A 16,196-nucleotide genomic window follows, 5' to 3' on the forward strand; every position below is an offset into this window, starting at 1 on the left:
GTAGAACAAATATGTTTGCAGTGTGGGAAATATATACTCCACCTTGATGTGATATTTAACCCTTCCAGCAAAGTGTTGAATGACAAAAGTCGGCTCTGTATTCAAGGAAGGTACAAAGAATGGGTTGTCCCGATGTTGCTGCTTCAACTTGTCCAACAGGGTTTCATCTGTGGCCTTAGGAAGGCTGAGGATACACAACAGAGAGGGACAGAATATCAATATCAACATATGGTATATGGGAAAGAAAATTAGACTGACTTAGGTCAACAGCAGGTCAACAGCAACAGAAATGACACTGGGCAAATGATGCTGACTTGCTGACATGATATGATGATACACAAGTCCAGCTGGATTTCTTGTCATGACTGGTCAGCTGACACAGAACAAATGGTGTTTGTCATTTATTGTTCAAAAAAGGAATTATTCCGCTCTTCTGCCCTGAGACTTTTGTAAGAGTAACTGGACTGACCAGTTTGTCCCTACATTGTATTGAAATGTATTTTGCAAAAGCCTTGATATCTTTGACCTGTATAATATTACCATTAAATATGTTAAGTGTGACAAATCACCGCAGGGATCATGTTACAAGCAAAGTTCACCTACTTGCTCTCCTTATCCAGCAGGTTAAACAGTCCGGTTGTCTTCTCGCTGATCAGCTGAATGCAGCCAGTGTTGTCAGTGTAGTCAATGTTTTGCCAGGTGATGCCCTCTGACACATAATCTTCCTGGAATATATTTAATCACATTTACAGAATTAGGTTACACCGGGAAGTAAATGTAAATCAATGCTCTGTGGTACTGACAAAAAAAAGATTAGGAACAGTCAAACAGTACATACAGTGCCTGCAGGTTTTAAGACTTCTAAATGCCAACGGATTAAAAAAAATATAAAAAAAATGTAAAGCACCAAGAAACACTTAAAAGGACTGCTTAATGGTGTATTACACTGCAGTAGGTCTGTCTGTAAAATAATGTAAATTCCGTAATTTTGATAACATAATTTCAGATAATTAAGACTTCTGCAGGCACAGTGGTGGAAGGACAATAGGACCATTCAATCAAAAAGTGCCGCCCATGCCGAGTCCAGATAAACAATGAAAACTAACCACCTCTGAATGTCATGAAAGACAAAACCTACTTGCTCAAGCTTGAAGATGTGCTTGTTTATGTAATACTGCAGTTTCTCATTGGTGTAGTTGATGCACAGCTGCTCAAAGCTATTTGTCTGGAGGTTCTCAAATCCAAACATATCCAGGACACCGATGGACAAACACTAAAAACAAAACAGGACAATTCATAACCAACATATAAAAAGGCAGAACACCGAAAACATGATCATGTTATTAATTATCTGCATTCAGTCTGCACATTACTGCTAAACTTATGTATATATGTATGAAAGAATTGTTGATCAATAATGCAACTTTGACTTCAGATTGCACGATATGGACAAAATGTGATATTGCGACGCAGCGCTCCACAAAATAAACAAAATATTGCATACTTATTGCGACACTTTCGATATAATATTGCGCAACGTGATATCGCGATAATGACATTGGGTCGATATATCATGCACCCCTAATGAGTGCACAGACATCTTATAATCCCCTGTTCGGCATTGTACAGCAATGCACTTAAAGACTTGTAATAGAAAAATGACATTTAATTGATGATACTTTGTTATATTTAAATATATCTGAAAAATATTCCAGTGGGCCAATTAACTTTAAAATTGAAGTTTTTTTTTTTTTTTTTAGGGAGGACCATTGGAAATATTGCAGTTTTTGCCTGTGTGACTTACAGAGACGGACGCCTCCATGTCTCGTCTGTTGAGCATTGCATGGTTGATGTGAAGGATGATCCAGTCAAACAGAGCACTGTATAAAGACTTGGCCATGGACTCCCGCACTGTGGGGGCCTAAATGCACAGAACCATCAAACGAAGAAAATTACATCTTCAACTCAAATGAAAAAAAGAACATATATTTAATAATTCCACTTAAAGTAAATAAGTACTAAATCTAAACTCTATACCACTTGTAGAGTGTACTGTGAAACTACGATGTTGTTGGCGGTCATTACTCTCCTCTTGGTCAAAGTCTCCACCAGTAGCTCCTTTTTCACCTAGGAAAAAAAACAAAACAAACAGTTATACAGTTCCACAATATTGTAACATATATTAATCACAAAGGAAATCGCTACTAACTACTGTACTTGACAAACAGAACAAGTTGGAACACGTTTGTTCTTAAACAATACAGACAGCCATTTAGGCGTAGCGATGATGCAGTTCATCTCTAGGAGTTGCACTGCTAGAGATGAAAATATTCTCAAGCTACTGGGATTTCATCAAGAACAGGGTATTTGTTGAACACTAGAAATCAACATAGACTAGTGATAATAATTTCAGATGATGATTTAGCAGTTAGCATACAAAATCAACCGTTTCATTTAAGGAACATACTTTGAGCAGGTCAGAAAGTGTGGACAAAACTTCATCAGGTCCGACCTCCAGGACTTCAGTGTTCTCTGACAGTCTGTATGTCACATTGCCCAGTAGCAGGATGGCAGAGAGGATGGAAAATATGCTGCATAGTGGAAATACACAGACACAAACCGATGTCTTATTTCTGCCTGAAAAGCATCTACTGAATTTTTACTCCCTGTATATTTTCAGTTGCACTGCTGTGTTTTACTTAAAGCTGCAGTAGGTAGAATAATAAAAAAGACAGAATTTGAAGTAGAGTGAGGCCTCTTATTGAAGCCTGAATTACAATATGCTGAAAGAATGACAGAATTTCTGCCCAACAATGCCAAAAATAAAGTGCCTACCACAGCTTTAGGTATATTCTGTGAAGGGCGTAAGTCACAATATCCACTTTAACAACAAATCTGACTGACTTGTTTTGTATTTTTTTTGGCCTTCAAATCCGGCTTCAGTTTAACACGCTCTAACTTTTTCTTTTTTAGAGACTGATAATTGCTCTCACACATACTCTAAACTGACATCTGTATCTTTTGGTATCTTATTTACACTTCTTTTGCGGTTTATTATAACCTTGCTGCCAGTTCATCAGTATGTCAGTAATAACACAAAGCTGATGTGTAAACTAGTGCATTTTTAGCCGACTCAACAGCTTAACATTGCTGTGTTGATGTAAACATATTAGTGTTGCCTTCTACAAAGCACATCTAGTACTGTAGAGGCAGTTGTCGCCGCTGTGCAAGGCGTTTGTTAATATCCCCGAAAACCTCGACCCAGAAAGCCGTATACAGGACACTTAGGGGAAGCTCTAAAATAGCTAATTTTTTGATGCCACTGTTTTGTTCTGTATAAATTTACATTTTCCTGCATCTGTGTTTCAAACATTCGGCGTTTAAAGCATATAGCGTAGTGTGTGCGTAGTAAGCAGGGGTGGATGTTACAAATTACATTTACTCTCGTTTCTGTAACAAAGTTGTTTTTTGTGCACTTTAGCATTATTGTATCTTGACATAGTTAACATTAGGGGTCATGTTGCTGATAATGTAAAACTAGTGTGCACCCAATACACTTTCAGAACAAATATAACTGGGACCACAAGAGAAAGCTGCAGATGAAAATTCTGTATCCAGGAATTTACATTATAGACATCTGCTGACTAGCCCTGTAACAATTTAAAACATTGACCAAACACGGTCCAGCCATATACTAGTCTTGTTATATTTTGATATATCTCATCAGCTACATTAGGCAACAAAGCCTACGAACAAGTTGTACATGCAGTTCAAGAGACAGTTAGTTCAACTTACTGTTAATGTAAGGAAAATTAATCTGATTTAACAGACTTCATAGCTATTTTTATTTTTATGGACTTTACTTTGAATCTAATCTAATGTTACGTTTCCAACTGTACATTACTCTGTAGATTTACTCGCTTTAACAGTTACTGTCTTCAGTGTGGTTATTCACCAGGAGGACCAACCTGAACAGGTTACAAACTATGCTGCTAGCACTTTAACGTGTATGCGATGTCTTGAGGCAGCCAGGCAGTTGTTGACATGCTTGGTGCTTGGAGCTTGCCTTGACAAGCTCTGACCTGTTACTGACACCAGTATAGAAAGCAGAAACTCTTCGACAGCATTCAGTTAAAGAAAAAAATTCTTCGCCTACCTACACCATTTTTTAGATTGCTACAACTAACTGAGAGCTGGGCAGCATCACTGTAAAAGTTGTAACCCAGTGAAATGTTGTCGGGCCGTGTACAGCAAATATTTGTCTTTCAAATATTTCTGTAATTCTGATCTTTCTTCACCCTTTCAAAGCGACTAAGTGAGTGGGCTTTACTGTTATAATATACATTCCTGAGACAATCTTAACCTTCTGGCATGTGCTGTTGTGTTCTTGATGAAAAATCTCCTGTCTGACAGAAAAAAAAAAGAAGTAATTTATTTTGTAGAAACAAAGTGTTTTGCAGGTCCATTAACTTTTTTGTTTAGTTTTCCCTATAAGGTCATTATAGTTACACTGTTTAGTTTGACTCCAGCCTGCAGCATTCCAGTTGTGTTGTTCATTATCAAACTCATACATACTGTTTCTTGGTGGAGGACAGGAAGCCAACCATCTCCATAGCTTGATGGAGCCTCTTGTACTCCTGCCCAAGTTTCTCCTCATCATCTATAAGGAGGTCTTCCTGGAGAACAATCAGATACGGGGAGAAAGGGGAGAAATATTAAGCACAGCCACAGAGGTGTATGCAATTCATTCATTCTCTTGTTTATATTTGAGGGTTTTATCTGATTTATCTTATTTGTATGTGTTCTCTATAAAGAAAATGACCTTACTATATTAGATTTTCTAGGGTGTGTTTACACCTCTAATTGAGTTTCAAAAGCTTAAGATTGGTTTCTCTTTGATAGGACAGTTTTGTTGCGGAGTCTTTCTGATTAATCAGGGACACACATGTTAAAATTCAATGAGTGACAGCAAATGATGCTGCGACTGAGCTAAAAGGCTTTATCAATTTATTTTCTAAACATCTGAGCAAAGCAATAACAAAAACGTACAGTAGTTAGTCATGAGAATGAATTTAGACTGCAGCTGGAACACTATAAATCATAAATCAAGAGCTACTAAAAACAAACAAAATGGACAAAAGGCTCTTTATCCAGACAGATCAACCATTTGTGGTGTTAGTACGTTTTCTTTTTTAAAGTCCACACCATGGGTTTTATTAAACAAAAGCATTTTAAAAAGGACATAAATAAACAAAGGTATCAGGATTAAATTCTCAATATAATAACATGATTTTGAGGGAAAGCAGGTGCACTGTAAGCCTAGTTAAAGTGCAGTTGAGAAGATTGTAGATATTATGGGCCTGTCTCTGTAAAACATCTACCACTGGTTTTCCACCCATTTGATAACAAATGACAGTATGTCTTATACTCATGCTCCTCTGTCTCTATTGCTGTGTGTGGATCAAATGTACCTGTTTGAGGTAGAGATAATCTTGTGGCTTTAATAGATGAAACTCCTCCTGCTCGTCTTTGGACGCACCCACCAGCAGATAGTAAAACACGTGGTAGTTCCTGCGGGTCAGAGGTCACAGCGTCGATACAGTCAGGGCTCACGTTAGGTTTTATTTCAACTCTACTATTTACTAATCCAGCAGTGTAAAGATAGTTGGGTTACACAGAGCCTCATCCAAAGTGTTTTGAGGGTTGTCTGCTTTTAATGGCTTATATTAGAGGTCAGCGTTCAGGTACAATTTGGTGACAATGTAAACAAGGTTGGTACCAGTTAAGTATTAATTTCCATGCCCGGATTTTAAATGTATGAATAAGAAATCAAAGGTGAACTAGGAGTGTTTCTGTGGGTCTTCATTATACCTCTCCTTGTGATCTCTGGACACCAGGCGGCACTTTTCTAGTAGGTACTTCTCAATAACTGCCCTGCAAGAGACACACAAGACGAGAAGGTCAACAAAGCCTGTGAAACTTTGGTGTGGTTGCCAACATTGTGCAATTATGCCAGAGGAAGAAAAATTGTGTTAAATGTAACAAATATACCAACCAAGATAAATTGTACTGCAGAAGCCTTGAAAATTCACTAAATGAGTACAGAAGGTTGGTGAGAAAAATAAAACATGATGTCTTACCCTCTGATGACACCACTCTCCAGATAGTTGAGCTGGATGAACATCCCAAAGCGACTGGAGTTGTTATTCTCTGCAGTCTTAGCGTTGCTAAAGGCCTGTTTGAAACATAGCGTACATACGTTTTCACTCAAATAAACAGACGAATTGTTTCGCAGAGACACTGGCACCCCAGACCTAAACATAGCAAATGTTAATCAAATAAATCACTTGGGTTGGTGGATGGCATGAGACTGTTTGTGTTAGCAGCCTTATGAAACACTGAAGATCCTGTTGGTCCAACGCTGAACTAAGGCTGTAACTAACCGTTATCATTATCATTTAATGCACATGTGTCAAACTCAAGGCCCGTGGGCCAAATCCGGCCCCTTGCAGAATTAGATCCGGCCCGCATATCAATTTGGGTTCACAATACATTTTGGCCCGCCTAGTTGTGCGCCAAACCAAAAACACAGGAAAGTGTTTTTTTTAAATGCAATTATGTGACATTCAAAGCAGAATTTGAGAGTTTTCATATTCAGGCTAAGAAACAGGTTGTTGTTAAAAAAAAAAAATCATTGATTTGCTAAATTTACAATAAAGGGGACAAATGCCTGAGAAAGCCACAAAAAAAGTCTGAACAAAAACAAATAAACTTTACATGTCTGGCCCTTGGTGGGATTCTCTTTTTCCAGTGTAGCCCCTAGTGAAAATAAGTTTGACACCCCTGAATTAATGGGTTGATTATTTTCTTGACGGATTCATCTTTGGTCTATGTGTGTAATACAATGGTGAAAAATGTCCATCACAACTTCCAAGAGCCCAAAGGGGACGTCTTTAAATTGATTGTTTAACTGACTAACATTCTAAAACCCAAATATATTAAGTTTACTATAATTAAAGTCCAGAAAAAAATCAAATTTTGAGAGGCTGAAACCATAGAATTTCTAAAAACAAGACTCAAAATCATTAAATCAATTTAAAAATAGTTGCCGTTAATTTGATTAGAAAGTTGATCGACTAACTAAATAATCTACCAATTGTTGCAGCTTTACTCTGAACGCAAGCAAAGCCACTCTCATGTGTCTGTAACAACATCTGAGAATCAATCAGCATTAAGACAAATTACAAAAAACAATCAAAGACAATATTAGTAGGTATTCTCTAACTGATGTTAGTAAGTGTAAGTAAATAACAAAGAAATTGTATAAAACCAAACAGTAATGCACTGCTTTTCTGAAAATATAATCAATGTTCTCTCTTTTTTCTATGATATATTTTCAGATTAACAACTGGACCACCATCTTATTTACCACAACATCAGCATTACTAATTCACTTGCAACACCGCATTATGTTTCAGTCCACCTAGCTGAACTATGACTCCATCAATTATTCACATGGTTAAGTGGCCACAAGCATTTAAAATAAAATATTCATCAATCAGCCTTTTCTCAATAAGGCTCCTGGATAAACAGAGTGGAGTTTTACTCTCACTTAAGACACAGTTCTGGCTTCAGTGGTGTTTTCTGCTCTGCTTATTCTGCTGGGTCGGTTACATTTCAGTGAAAAAAGTAATTTCTCTACTGCAGTACTTCTAGAAAACCGTTACTGTTGCTCCAATGTAATAATTTGGTAAACGATAAATCAATCAGCTGATGAGAATTGTTTGATTGATTAGTCAACCACCACAAAATGTACAGCTATCTTAACAAATTAATTGATCATTTCTAGTTTTTTTTAATCAAGTAAGCACACCCAAACATTAGCTCGTTCCGGCAACTCCCATGTGAGGAGTTTCAGTTTTTTTCGGTTTCATATCATAACAAATGAAATACCTTCATTTATTTTTTACAATAAATGTAACTGTTGTTCAAAGTAGGCCATTTAAAGTCATCTGTGAACCTAAACAATTTAACAAAAAACAAACTGCTAGAATAATCAATGATTAAGATAATCCTTTGTTGAAGCCCAAGAGGAAACGTAATGATTGATCTCACAGTTGCACGGATTGTTATTCTGTGACTGGAGACTGTAACTAAGGTTCTCCCTCATTCCAGTGTGAGCTATGCTGAGCGTCATGTCTTAACATGCCAGAGCAATGCTTACGTAGACAGTGAGCAGCATATTGTACTGATCGCAAGCTGGCAGGTAAACCTTTCAATTGCTGGAATGTTCCTATCCTGCGCACCTCTGTAAAACCAGTGTATGGTTACCACGTCCTAGTTCAGAGGTGGGATCCTAAGGGACACTATCACGAAGAAGGCTAGGTTGAACTTGCTCCTCCTCCCTAACAGAGATAAAAACTAAAAATGATGCATTCAGGTAGTGAAGAAAAAAAAAGTATATCACCAAGAATTTGGCCTCTGCAAAAAACTGCAACAAGATTTTTTTTTATTGATCCCAAAAAAAATGGGAAATAATGGTGTTGCAGCAGCAAAAATATCAGACACAGCACACATAGAGAGTATACATTAAAAAATAGGAAACAATATACTTTAAATAATAATTGAATACTACACAAGCAATATTTAAAATATATTCAATTTGGAAATAAAATGTATAACTGATTCAACAGATATAGATAAAGTTAATGTACAAGTTGGGGAGTAAAAATGTACAACTGTTTCCCTAGTAAAGATAGGATGTAGATAAACCTATTGTGCAAGGTGCAATTTTGGATTTTTTAGATTTTGGGCTGCTGTCTGGCAAAATCAAGCCATTTGAAAAGGTCACCTGCGAGTCTTGGTAACTGCAATGGACCGTTTTCACTATTTTCTGGCATTAATTGATTAAACAAATAATCAACATATTAATTGATAATAAATAGTTGTTAGATTCCGCCCTAATACATCTAACATCAATTTATTTGTATTGCTGTCTGATTAACTACAAAGTCATTCAGGCTGCTAAAAAGAACAAACCACGGAGTTGGAGTTTAATGGAGTTTGGGACTCTTTAGCAATGTCTACTTGACCAATCATCACTATTGCATATAATTATGTGTTTAAACCAGGTAACTTAAAGAGTGAATTTTTATAAATGATGTGATCATGCGGTATTTCCTGACTTTGTAAGTTACAAAGGACCACCTGAACATTGCATTAAACAACCGATGCAACTGGTGCAAAATAAATTGTGGGGGTTCTGAAGGCTGCAAACAATATGCTCCAGTTGCTCTTACAATTCGGACAGAAGAAGAAAACATTGGGAAATGTACACCTCAGAGAATCCGTGATTACTGAATTGAAACACAGCTAAACAAAGGGAGATGAGAAAGAGTGCGTTTGTGAGAATAGGGTTTAAGCAAAGAGAGAGAGAGGAGGCGGTTATATACTTTGTGGCGTAGGTTTGACAGCAGGCCTGGGTGAGCCTGTTCTGACACGTTCCTGCTTCTCTTCTTTCTCTGGTGTTCCCTCAAAGACAACGCCCTGCAAATTTCCCCTGTGGAGCTCAGCAACAACCACCCACCATACTTAATAAAAACAATATGCAGTCCCCTGCTGGCTATTGACTGCAGATCTCCTGATTAAATGAAACAACTTACAAGATACTTTGAGATTTTCACTACTTACAACATTTTAAAGGGGCATTGAATACATAAGTAAGCTGCAGTTTCATAATCATGTGCAGTTTCTGCTACCTACTCACGTCAAGTGAAATAACATTGAAAAGCTTTAGGGAAAGAAAAATAAGGCCCGGTTTTGTGACTCCAGATAAAAAGTATCTCAGGGTGTGACACAGAGTAAAACCCTATGATGGCAGGAGGCATTTTGTAAATCAGCCAAACTACTGAACCATAAACCCCCCAAACAACATACTCAACACTAGAGTAGGCATCCTGTCAATATGTCTGGCTAGCCCCTTTGATATTCCGTTAAGGTGTAAACACTTGTACATGGTCTAGGCTGACTGCTGTGGCAGGATCTCGGTCTTTAGTAACGTTTTTATTTCTTGCACTGTAGCTATGTTACTTTAATTTTCTTTAACTACTTATTGACTCGCTCTTTTATGACTCTTATTTTTACCTTGAATTTGACTGTGAGCAACTGAACAATTTCCCTGAGGGGATCAATAAAGTATTCTGATTCATTTTCTCCCATCGAGCCAAATCTCTGCCTCATTTGAAAGCCTATCAGCCCCCCCCCCCAAGGAAGATCAGTTAACAGGAACAATATGTAAGCTGTTGCTTATTCAAAGAAAAACTTGTTAGACTCGTTCAGAGAGAGAGGAAGAATCCATATTTAGCCACTCTCTAACAGAAGGCTGGCCCCTTGGGATTGTGGGTGTGGTGTGATTAGTAACAGGCCAGGGTCCTATGCGAAAAAGGTTAGTTGGTCTATTGATGGATAGATAACATTTGCCCATATTGGTAGCTGGAACAGATTTAACTGGTGTGAAGCAAAGATCCACAAGCAGCACATTCAAAAACAACATGAATAAACCAATAGGTTTTGTATTTTAAATGAACTGAAACCAACTAATGACTTGCTTTCCACTTGCAGATTTGTTGTCAGTTCTCGTTTATCAAAAACAGACTCCTAGAAAAAAGAAAAATACTGCAAGTGTCGTCAATGACACGACAATGTTTGGTAAGTACCAAGGAGAGGGAGTATTTCCCTAAAAAAGCATTTGGCCTAGTTTCAAGTCAGTTATTATAACAAGAAAGCACACATTACATAAAAATGTGGGTAAATGTGTCATCCTGTTACTCATTGACACGGTTACTGGCTGATTTGGTAGCCAACAAAGAGAACTTTTAACCATAAATAAGCGAGAGTGAAACTGAAGTTTAAAAGATGTGTGAATTCCTAGTTGACAAACACTGCTTTGCTCTTTGGGGTGTTTGGAATGAAGGCCATACGTGAGCTTCACAACAATCCAAAATGTCAGAGGAACGTCACAAGGCAAACTATGCAAACACTGATATTTAAAAATATTTCTAATAATCAAAATTCAGCGTGGAGGATACAGGTTTTCTGCCTTCTTATTTAAACTGGTCAATGTGTGATGTCATTTGTAGCATTTTGTCCTACCAGTAAATGACCACATAGTCCTTCCTGCTTAGATCACACCGCTTTTTCTGTGGTTAATGTTGATTACGCTGATTTACTGTTTTTTTTATTGCAGGAAGTGCAAAACACATGGTGCTGACATATACAGTACAGGCCAAAAGTTTGGACACACCTTCTCATTCAAATGCGTTTCCTTTTTATTTCATGACTATTTACATTGTAGATTCTCACTGAAGGCATCAAAACTATGAATGAACACATATGGAATTATGTACTTAACAAAAAAGTGTCAAATAACTGAAAACATGTCATATTTTAGATTCTTCAAAGTAGCCACCCTTTGCTTTTTTATTAATAAGGGAAAAAATTCCACTAATTAACCCTGACAAAGCACACCTGTGAAGTGAAAACCATTTCAGGTGACTACCTCATGAAGCTCATTGAGAGAACACCAAGGGTTTGCAGAGTTATCAAAAAAAGCAAATGGTGGCTACTTTGAGGAATCTAAAATATAAGACATGTTTTCAGTTATTTCACACTTTTTTGTTAAGTACATAATTCCATATGTGTTCATTCATAGTTTTGATGCCTACAGTGAGAATCTACAATGTAAATAGTCATGAAAATAAAAGGTGTGTCCAAACTTTTGGCCTGTAAAAAGTATGTATGTATGTATGTATGTATGTATGTATGTATGTATGTATGTATGTATGTATGTATGTATGTATGCATGCATGTATATATATATATATATATATATATATATATATATATATATATATATATATATATATATATATATATATATATTCTTTATTTGGCACTTCTGTTTTTGAACAGACATGATTAACAGGTCTAAAGAAAGGATATAAAAGAATAAAAAGAGTGGGCAGTTTGTAGGAGTCAAAAGCAGTTTCAGTTAGACTCTGAACCCTGGCCTAGAGCAAGAAAAACATCCACACTAATCTGTTGATCAGCAAACTCATATCACCATGAGTCTACGAAGTCAGGATGGCAGAGTCTTGCTTCATGTCACTCACTGCAGGCTGCAGCGAAGGCACATGATCAGATGGTTAGAACAGCGAGATAATCATTCTCTAAATAAACCAACAACTGGTTTTGAAGTAGCATTTCATATGACATGGTTAAGATATGTTTGAGAAAAACAATTTGAGACTTGAATCACCCTTTTTTTAACAATGTGTTGAATGAATTATGAATAACTCATCTGAAGCGTTATTGAGTTAATGAATTAATGTTACTTTCTTAAACAGACCAGACATAAGTTACGTCTAATGACAATTATGACACAGCCACAGCCTCAAATGTTGGTCTCACGGAAAACAGAGCTGCTTCAGCTTCCAGACTGTGAAACACAGGTGGTACTTTGTTCTGCCTCCAGGGCTGAAGTTGATCGTGACTTTGGTGAGCCGCAGCATTTATTCATGGACAAACTGAAACCTAAACTGTATATTTACTACCATTTGACAACCTTACAACTTTTTTCTTCTCTGCTCGGATTGGCAACACCGGTCTGCTCTGAGTACAGCAACCGCAACGCTCTCTCTCTCCATAAAAAAAAAGGGACAGCTAGAGCCCCCCACGGCTTATAATTCTCTAAGGGATAGAGACTTACAATATAAGATAAATAAATTCCTATCTAAACTTCCCAGGACCTTTGCAACGTCATTACATTGCTTGCTTTGTCCAACTAACAATAAAATCCAAAGATATTCTATTTGCAATGATAATAAGGATAGTAAATCCTAGCCAGTTTTGCACGACAAATTACTATTAACCAGTATTGTTGTTGATTCATTTTCTGTTGATTGACTGATCTTTTTAGCCCTTGTTCTAAGAATTTTTAAGAGACTGATGATAACTGTGTATATTTGATGATATCTGATGCAGATCGTGAGAAGTCATATAGCCTCTAAAAAGTTGTGGGCTGCTACAACAGATGTGGGGTGTCAAGTGTTTTTAGCAGGTGGCCAGCTTCACATCACAGGGACCTACCTCTAGCACCGGGCCAGCCCCGAGGATGGTCCGTTCCAGCCCGCTGGAGTACATCTTCTGGCTGAGGGCAGTCAGGCAGTGGATGAGATAACTGCGACTCTCAGTCTTCCCTGAGCCACTCTCACCAGATAACACAATACACTGGTTAACCTGCCTGTTCAGCATGGCACGGAAGGCCACGTCTGCTATGGCAAATATGTGAGGGCTTAGTTTGCCCAGTGGCTGGTTCTCGTACAACTTGACATACTTGGGATTGTAATAAAGAGGCAGGAACGTATTGGGGTTGATGGCAATGAGGATGTTGCTAGCGTAGGTGTAGATTTTGAGCTTGTAGAAGCGCTGGCGTAAAGCCTCCAGAATACTCTTCTCAGTGACAGTTTGGAGGTTACAAAGGTCATCATAGTCCTCTCTGCTGCTTTCTGCTTGGTTGCCTCCATTGTTGGCTTGCTGGTGCTGCAGGATGAAGTAGTGCCCCTGGCTCTGAGGGTGCCACCTCTGTGCCCCGGGTGGCCACAGCAGGACCCTTTCCAAAGGGCAGTCCCCAGCCTCCAGCAACCTCTCCTCTCCATTGTTCTTCCTGACCTCCAGCAGGCTGTATGTCTGGCTGGCATCCAGACCCAGAGTGGCCACGGCATTGTGGATGACCGCCTCTGCCGTGTCCCCACCACTGACCTGCAGGGGACAGTAGGAAGCTGTGTCCTGGGGCAGCCTGGGGTAGATCTGCACAACACGGACCTCTCCATCCTGTTCAGGGGGCCCGGCTCCATCTGTAGTGTTCATCCTGATATTCAGATATTCAGGCAGGCTTCAGCTTAACTCAGTGCCCCGCCTCTCTGCCATCATCCACTGCAGGAACACACATACTGTATAATGTAACCAAATGCCAGTTAAAAATGAAGAAAAGAAAGCAGGAATTAAGGTAAAAGCACCTTGTTGATCTAAGATTGAGTCTACTTACATTTCAAATATACTAAATACAGTAAAATGCATTATTTCTGGTACAAAAACTTCTGCAAAGGACATAAAAACACATTTGCACCAACTGTATCAACATGTAAATGCCTTCTGTATCAACGACAGTCGACACTTCCGTCTTATCCAAATCACAATTCCCACATAAACATCAGTCCAGGTGACAAATACAAGTGTTAAACAAGACCAAAATGTAAAAAAAATAAGTCTCACCTTTCAAGAAGACCTGCTCATTCCATCTTTAAAAGCCGAAATACTCCTGAAAGCGAAGAAAGGAGGAAGATCTCTGGCGCTACAATCTCCAATCCCACAATTTGAGGGTTTCTTCACCTGAGTTTTCCAAAAAAAGGTGAGCCAATAAAACTGCTTTAATAATTAAAGCAGTTTTTAAATGATTAAATATTAGATATTGGATATACACTTGATATTTCCCAGCAGCGACATTATCGCACTTAAAAATCACAGCCTCTTTGAGAAATGTAGGATTAACGTCTTCCGCGTCGTCCTGGTCGAAGAGTTAAGTAGAGGCTGACGTTACTTCCTAGATTTCTCCACACACACTGGCTCACATACACACACACCCGTCCACGAGGTAAAAATAAATGGTTTTCCCTTCACTGACCTGAAAGACGTCACACTTTAGCAAACAGGAGATAAAACTGATGAAAAAAACTCCACAGAAATTTGTGACAGAGAAAGGGAAAGTTTCACATTACCGAGGAGAAGAAGTTAGTAGAGAGCGTTACGACCATATACAGTCTATGGTTACGACTGAGAAGTTCAATGTGTTATGATGATGGGTGAGCTGTGTGGTTTGAGCATCCCCTGGTGGAAGTTTCAGTTATCACAAAGTCAGAGTATATTTATTTGATCACATAAAGGCAGTGGTGTAAAGTACTTTTACTCAAGTACTTGTACTTTACATGAGTATTTTCATTTTCTCTCACTACTTCTACCCCACTATCGTACTTTTTTTCCACTGTATTTTATTCCACTACATTATTATTTGAAACATAGCCTACTGTTTTATTGCGTCAGTGTAAAATATTTTACCTATTCTATTTCATATGCATTGTATAAAAAAGAAGGCCAGATATGGGCCTCTTGTGTCAGCTGATACAACAACCACAGGCCTGTTTGTGTGTTTGTTTCTGTGTGTGTGTGTGTGTGTGTGTGTGAGAGAGAGAGAGAGAGAGAGAGAGAGAGAGAGAGAGAGAGAGAGAGAGATTTTTGTTGGTGTCACAGTCACAAGGAGAGCATGGCACAAAAGACACGTAATGTGTATGTGACAAAGAAATGTTATTTGATATTAATTTGACAGCTATAGTAAGTAATTCCTTTTAGATTAAAATTGAATAGGGTTAGGGTTAGGGGTTAGAGCATACAGTATGATAAGCTTATAAAACACAGTGTTAAATTAAACTAGTGGTTTAAACCTTTTTGTCTTGTTTGGGCACCTAACATTTCAGAAGTAGTTAAAACTACTTCCACCTCAGGCAGCTACAACATTAAAATGCTGCTTACACATTGATGCATCAGTATTAATCATCTAATAATGTCATTCATACACTCTTACAATAATATTTTATTGTGAGCACAACAGAAAATATAAAAAACTGGAATAGACTATAATAGGATAGAATATAACTTTATTCTACCATGTCAGGAAATTTGTTTGTCTCACCAAAAAAAATAAACAATACAATAAACACAATCAAAACAATAAAACCACAGCCACACACAAATCATCAGCTATCCAGAAATATATGCTCAAAGGTTGATGCAATTCATTGAAATGTCCTGTCGTGAGGATATTTTAGTGCTGTTTATTAATTATATTGGTTGCAGGTGTAGCAAAGGACCCCTTATTTTTCTTTTTGTTTATCTTAGGTGTTACATTGTTTTGTCCAGAAGGCAAATTCAGAGTGGAGAAGATGGTCAGCATCATTAACAATAGACAGAGCTTTTGGTGATGAAATGTAAGGTTTTAATGGTGTGTCCCTGTGTCATGGTCTGCACTCTTAAAACTGGTCCAGAGGCTCCTTCTTCCTTTTGACCAATTCAATCAACATTTTGGC

At 37.9% G+C, this 16,196-nt stretch overlaps 1 protein-coding gene across 4 annotated transcripts in view; it reads right to left on the reverse strand.

Moving 5' to 3' along the window:
• LOC114565062 (myosin IXb) overlaps nucleotides 1-14,931 on the reverse strand; it is a 29,652-nt gene extending 14,721 nt beyond the window's left edge. The window contains exons 1-13 of one of the 4 annotated variants that reach the window (XM_028592884.1): nucleotides 14,835-14,931; nucleotides 14,332-14,448; nucleotides 13,147-13,992; nucleotides 6,141-6,235; nucleotides 5,872-5,934; nucleotides 5,472-5,571; nucleotides 4,576-4,676; nucleotides 2,468-2,591; nucleotides 2,038-2,127; nucleotides 1,805-1,921; nucleotides 1,139-1,273; nucleotides 604-725; nucleotides 43-184 (exon numbers count right to left, since the gene is read on the reverse strand). In XM_028592884.1, the coding sequence (XP_028448685.1) occupies nucleotides 43-184; nucleotides 604-725; nucleotides 1,139-1,273; nucleotides 1,805-1,921; nucleotides 2,038-2,127; nucleotides 2,468-2,591; nucleotides 4,576-4,676; nucleotides 5,472-5,571; nucleotides 5,872-5,934; nucleotides 6,141-6,235; nucleotides 13,147-13,926 (1,869 nt within the window). In that variant the 5' untranslated portion in view covers nucleotides 13,927-13,992; nucleotides 14,332-14,448; nucleotides 14,835-14,931. Of the gene's footprint in view, nucleotides 1-42; nucleotides 185-603; nucleotides 726-1,138; nucleotides 1,274-1,804; nucleotides 1,922-2,037; nucleotides 2,128-2,467; nucleotides 2,592-4,575; nucleotides 4,677-5,471; nucleotides 5,572-5,871; nucleotides 5,935-6,140; nucleotides 6,236-13,146; nucleotides 14,010-14,331 lie in introns of all 4 variants that reach the window. The other 3 variants (XM_028592883.1, XM_028592885.1, XM_028592886.1) reach the window with 3 other exon arrangements.
• Between the last annotated feature and the right edge of the window lie 1,265 nt (nucleotides 14,932-16,196).

This window comes from Perca flavescens, chromosome 12, assembly GCF_004354835.1.
Source record: "Perca flavescens isolate YP-PL-M2 chromosome 12, PFLA_1.0, whole genome shotgun sequence".
NCBI classification, from domain to species: Eukaryota; Metazoa; Chordata; class Actinopteri; order Perciformes; family Percidae; genus Perca; species Perca flavescens.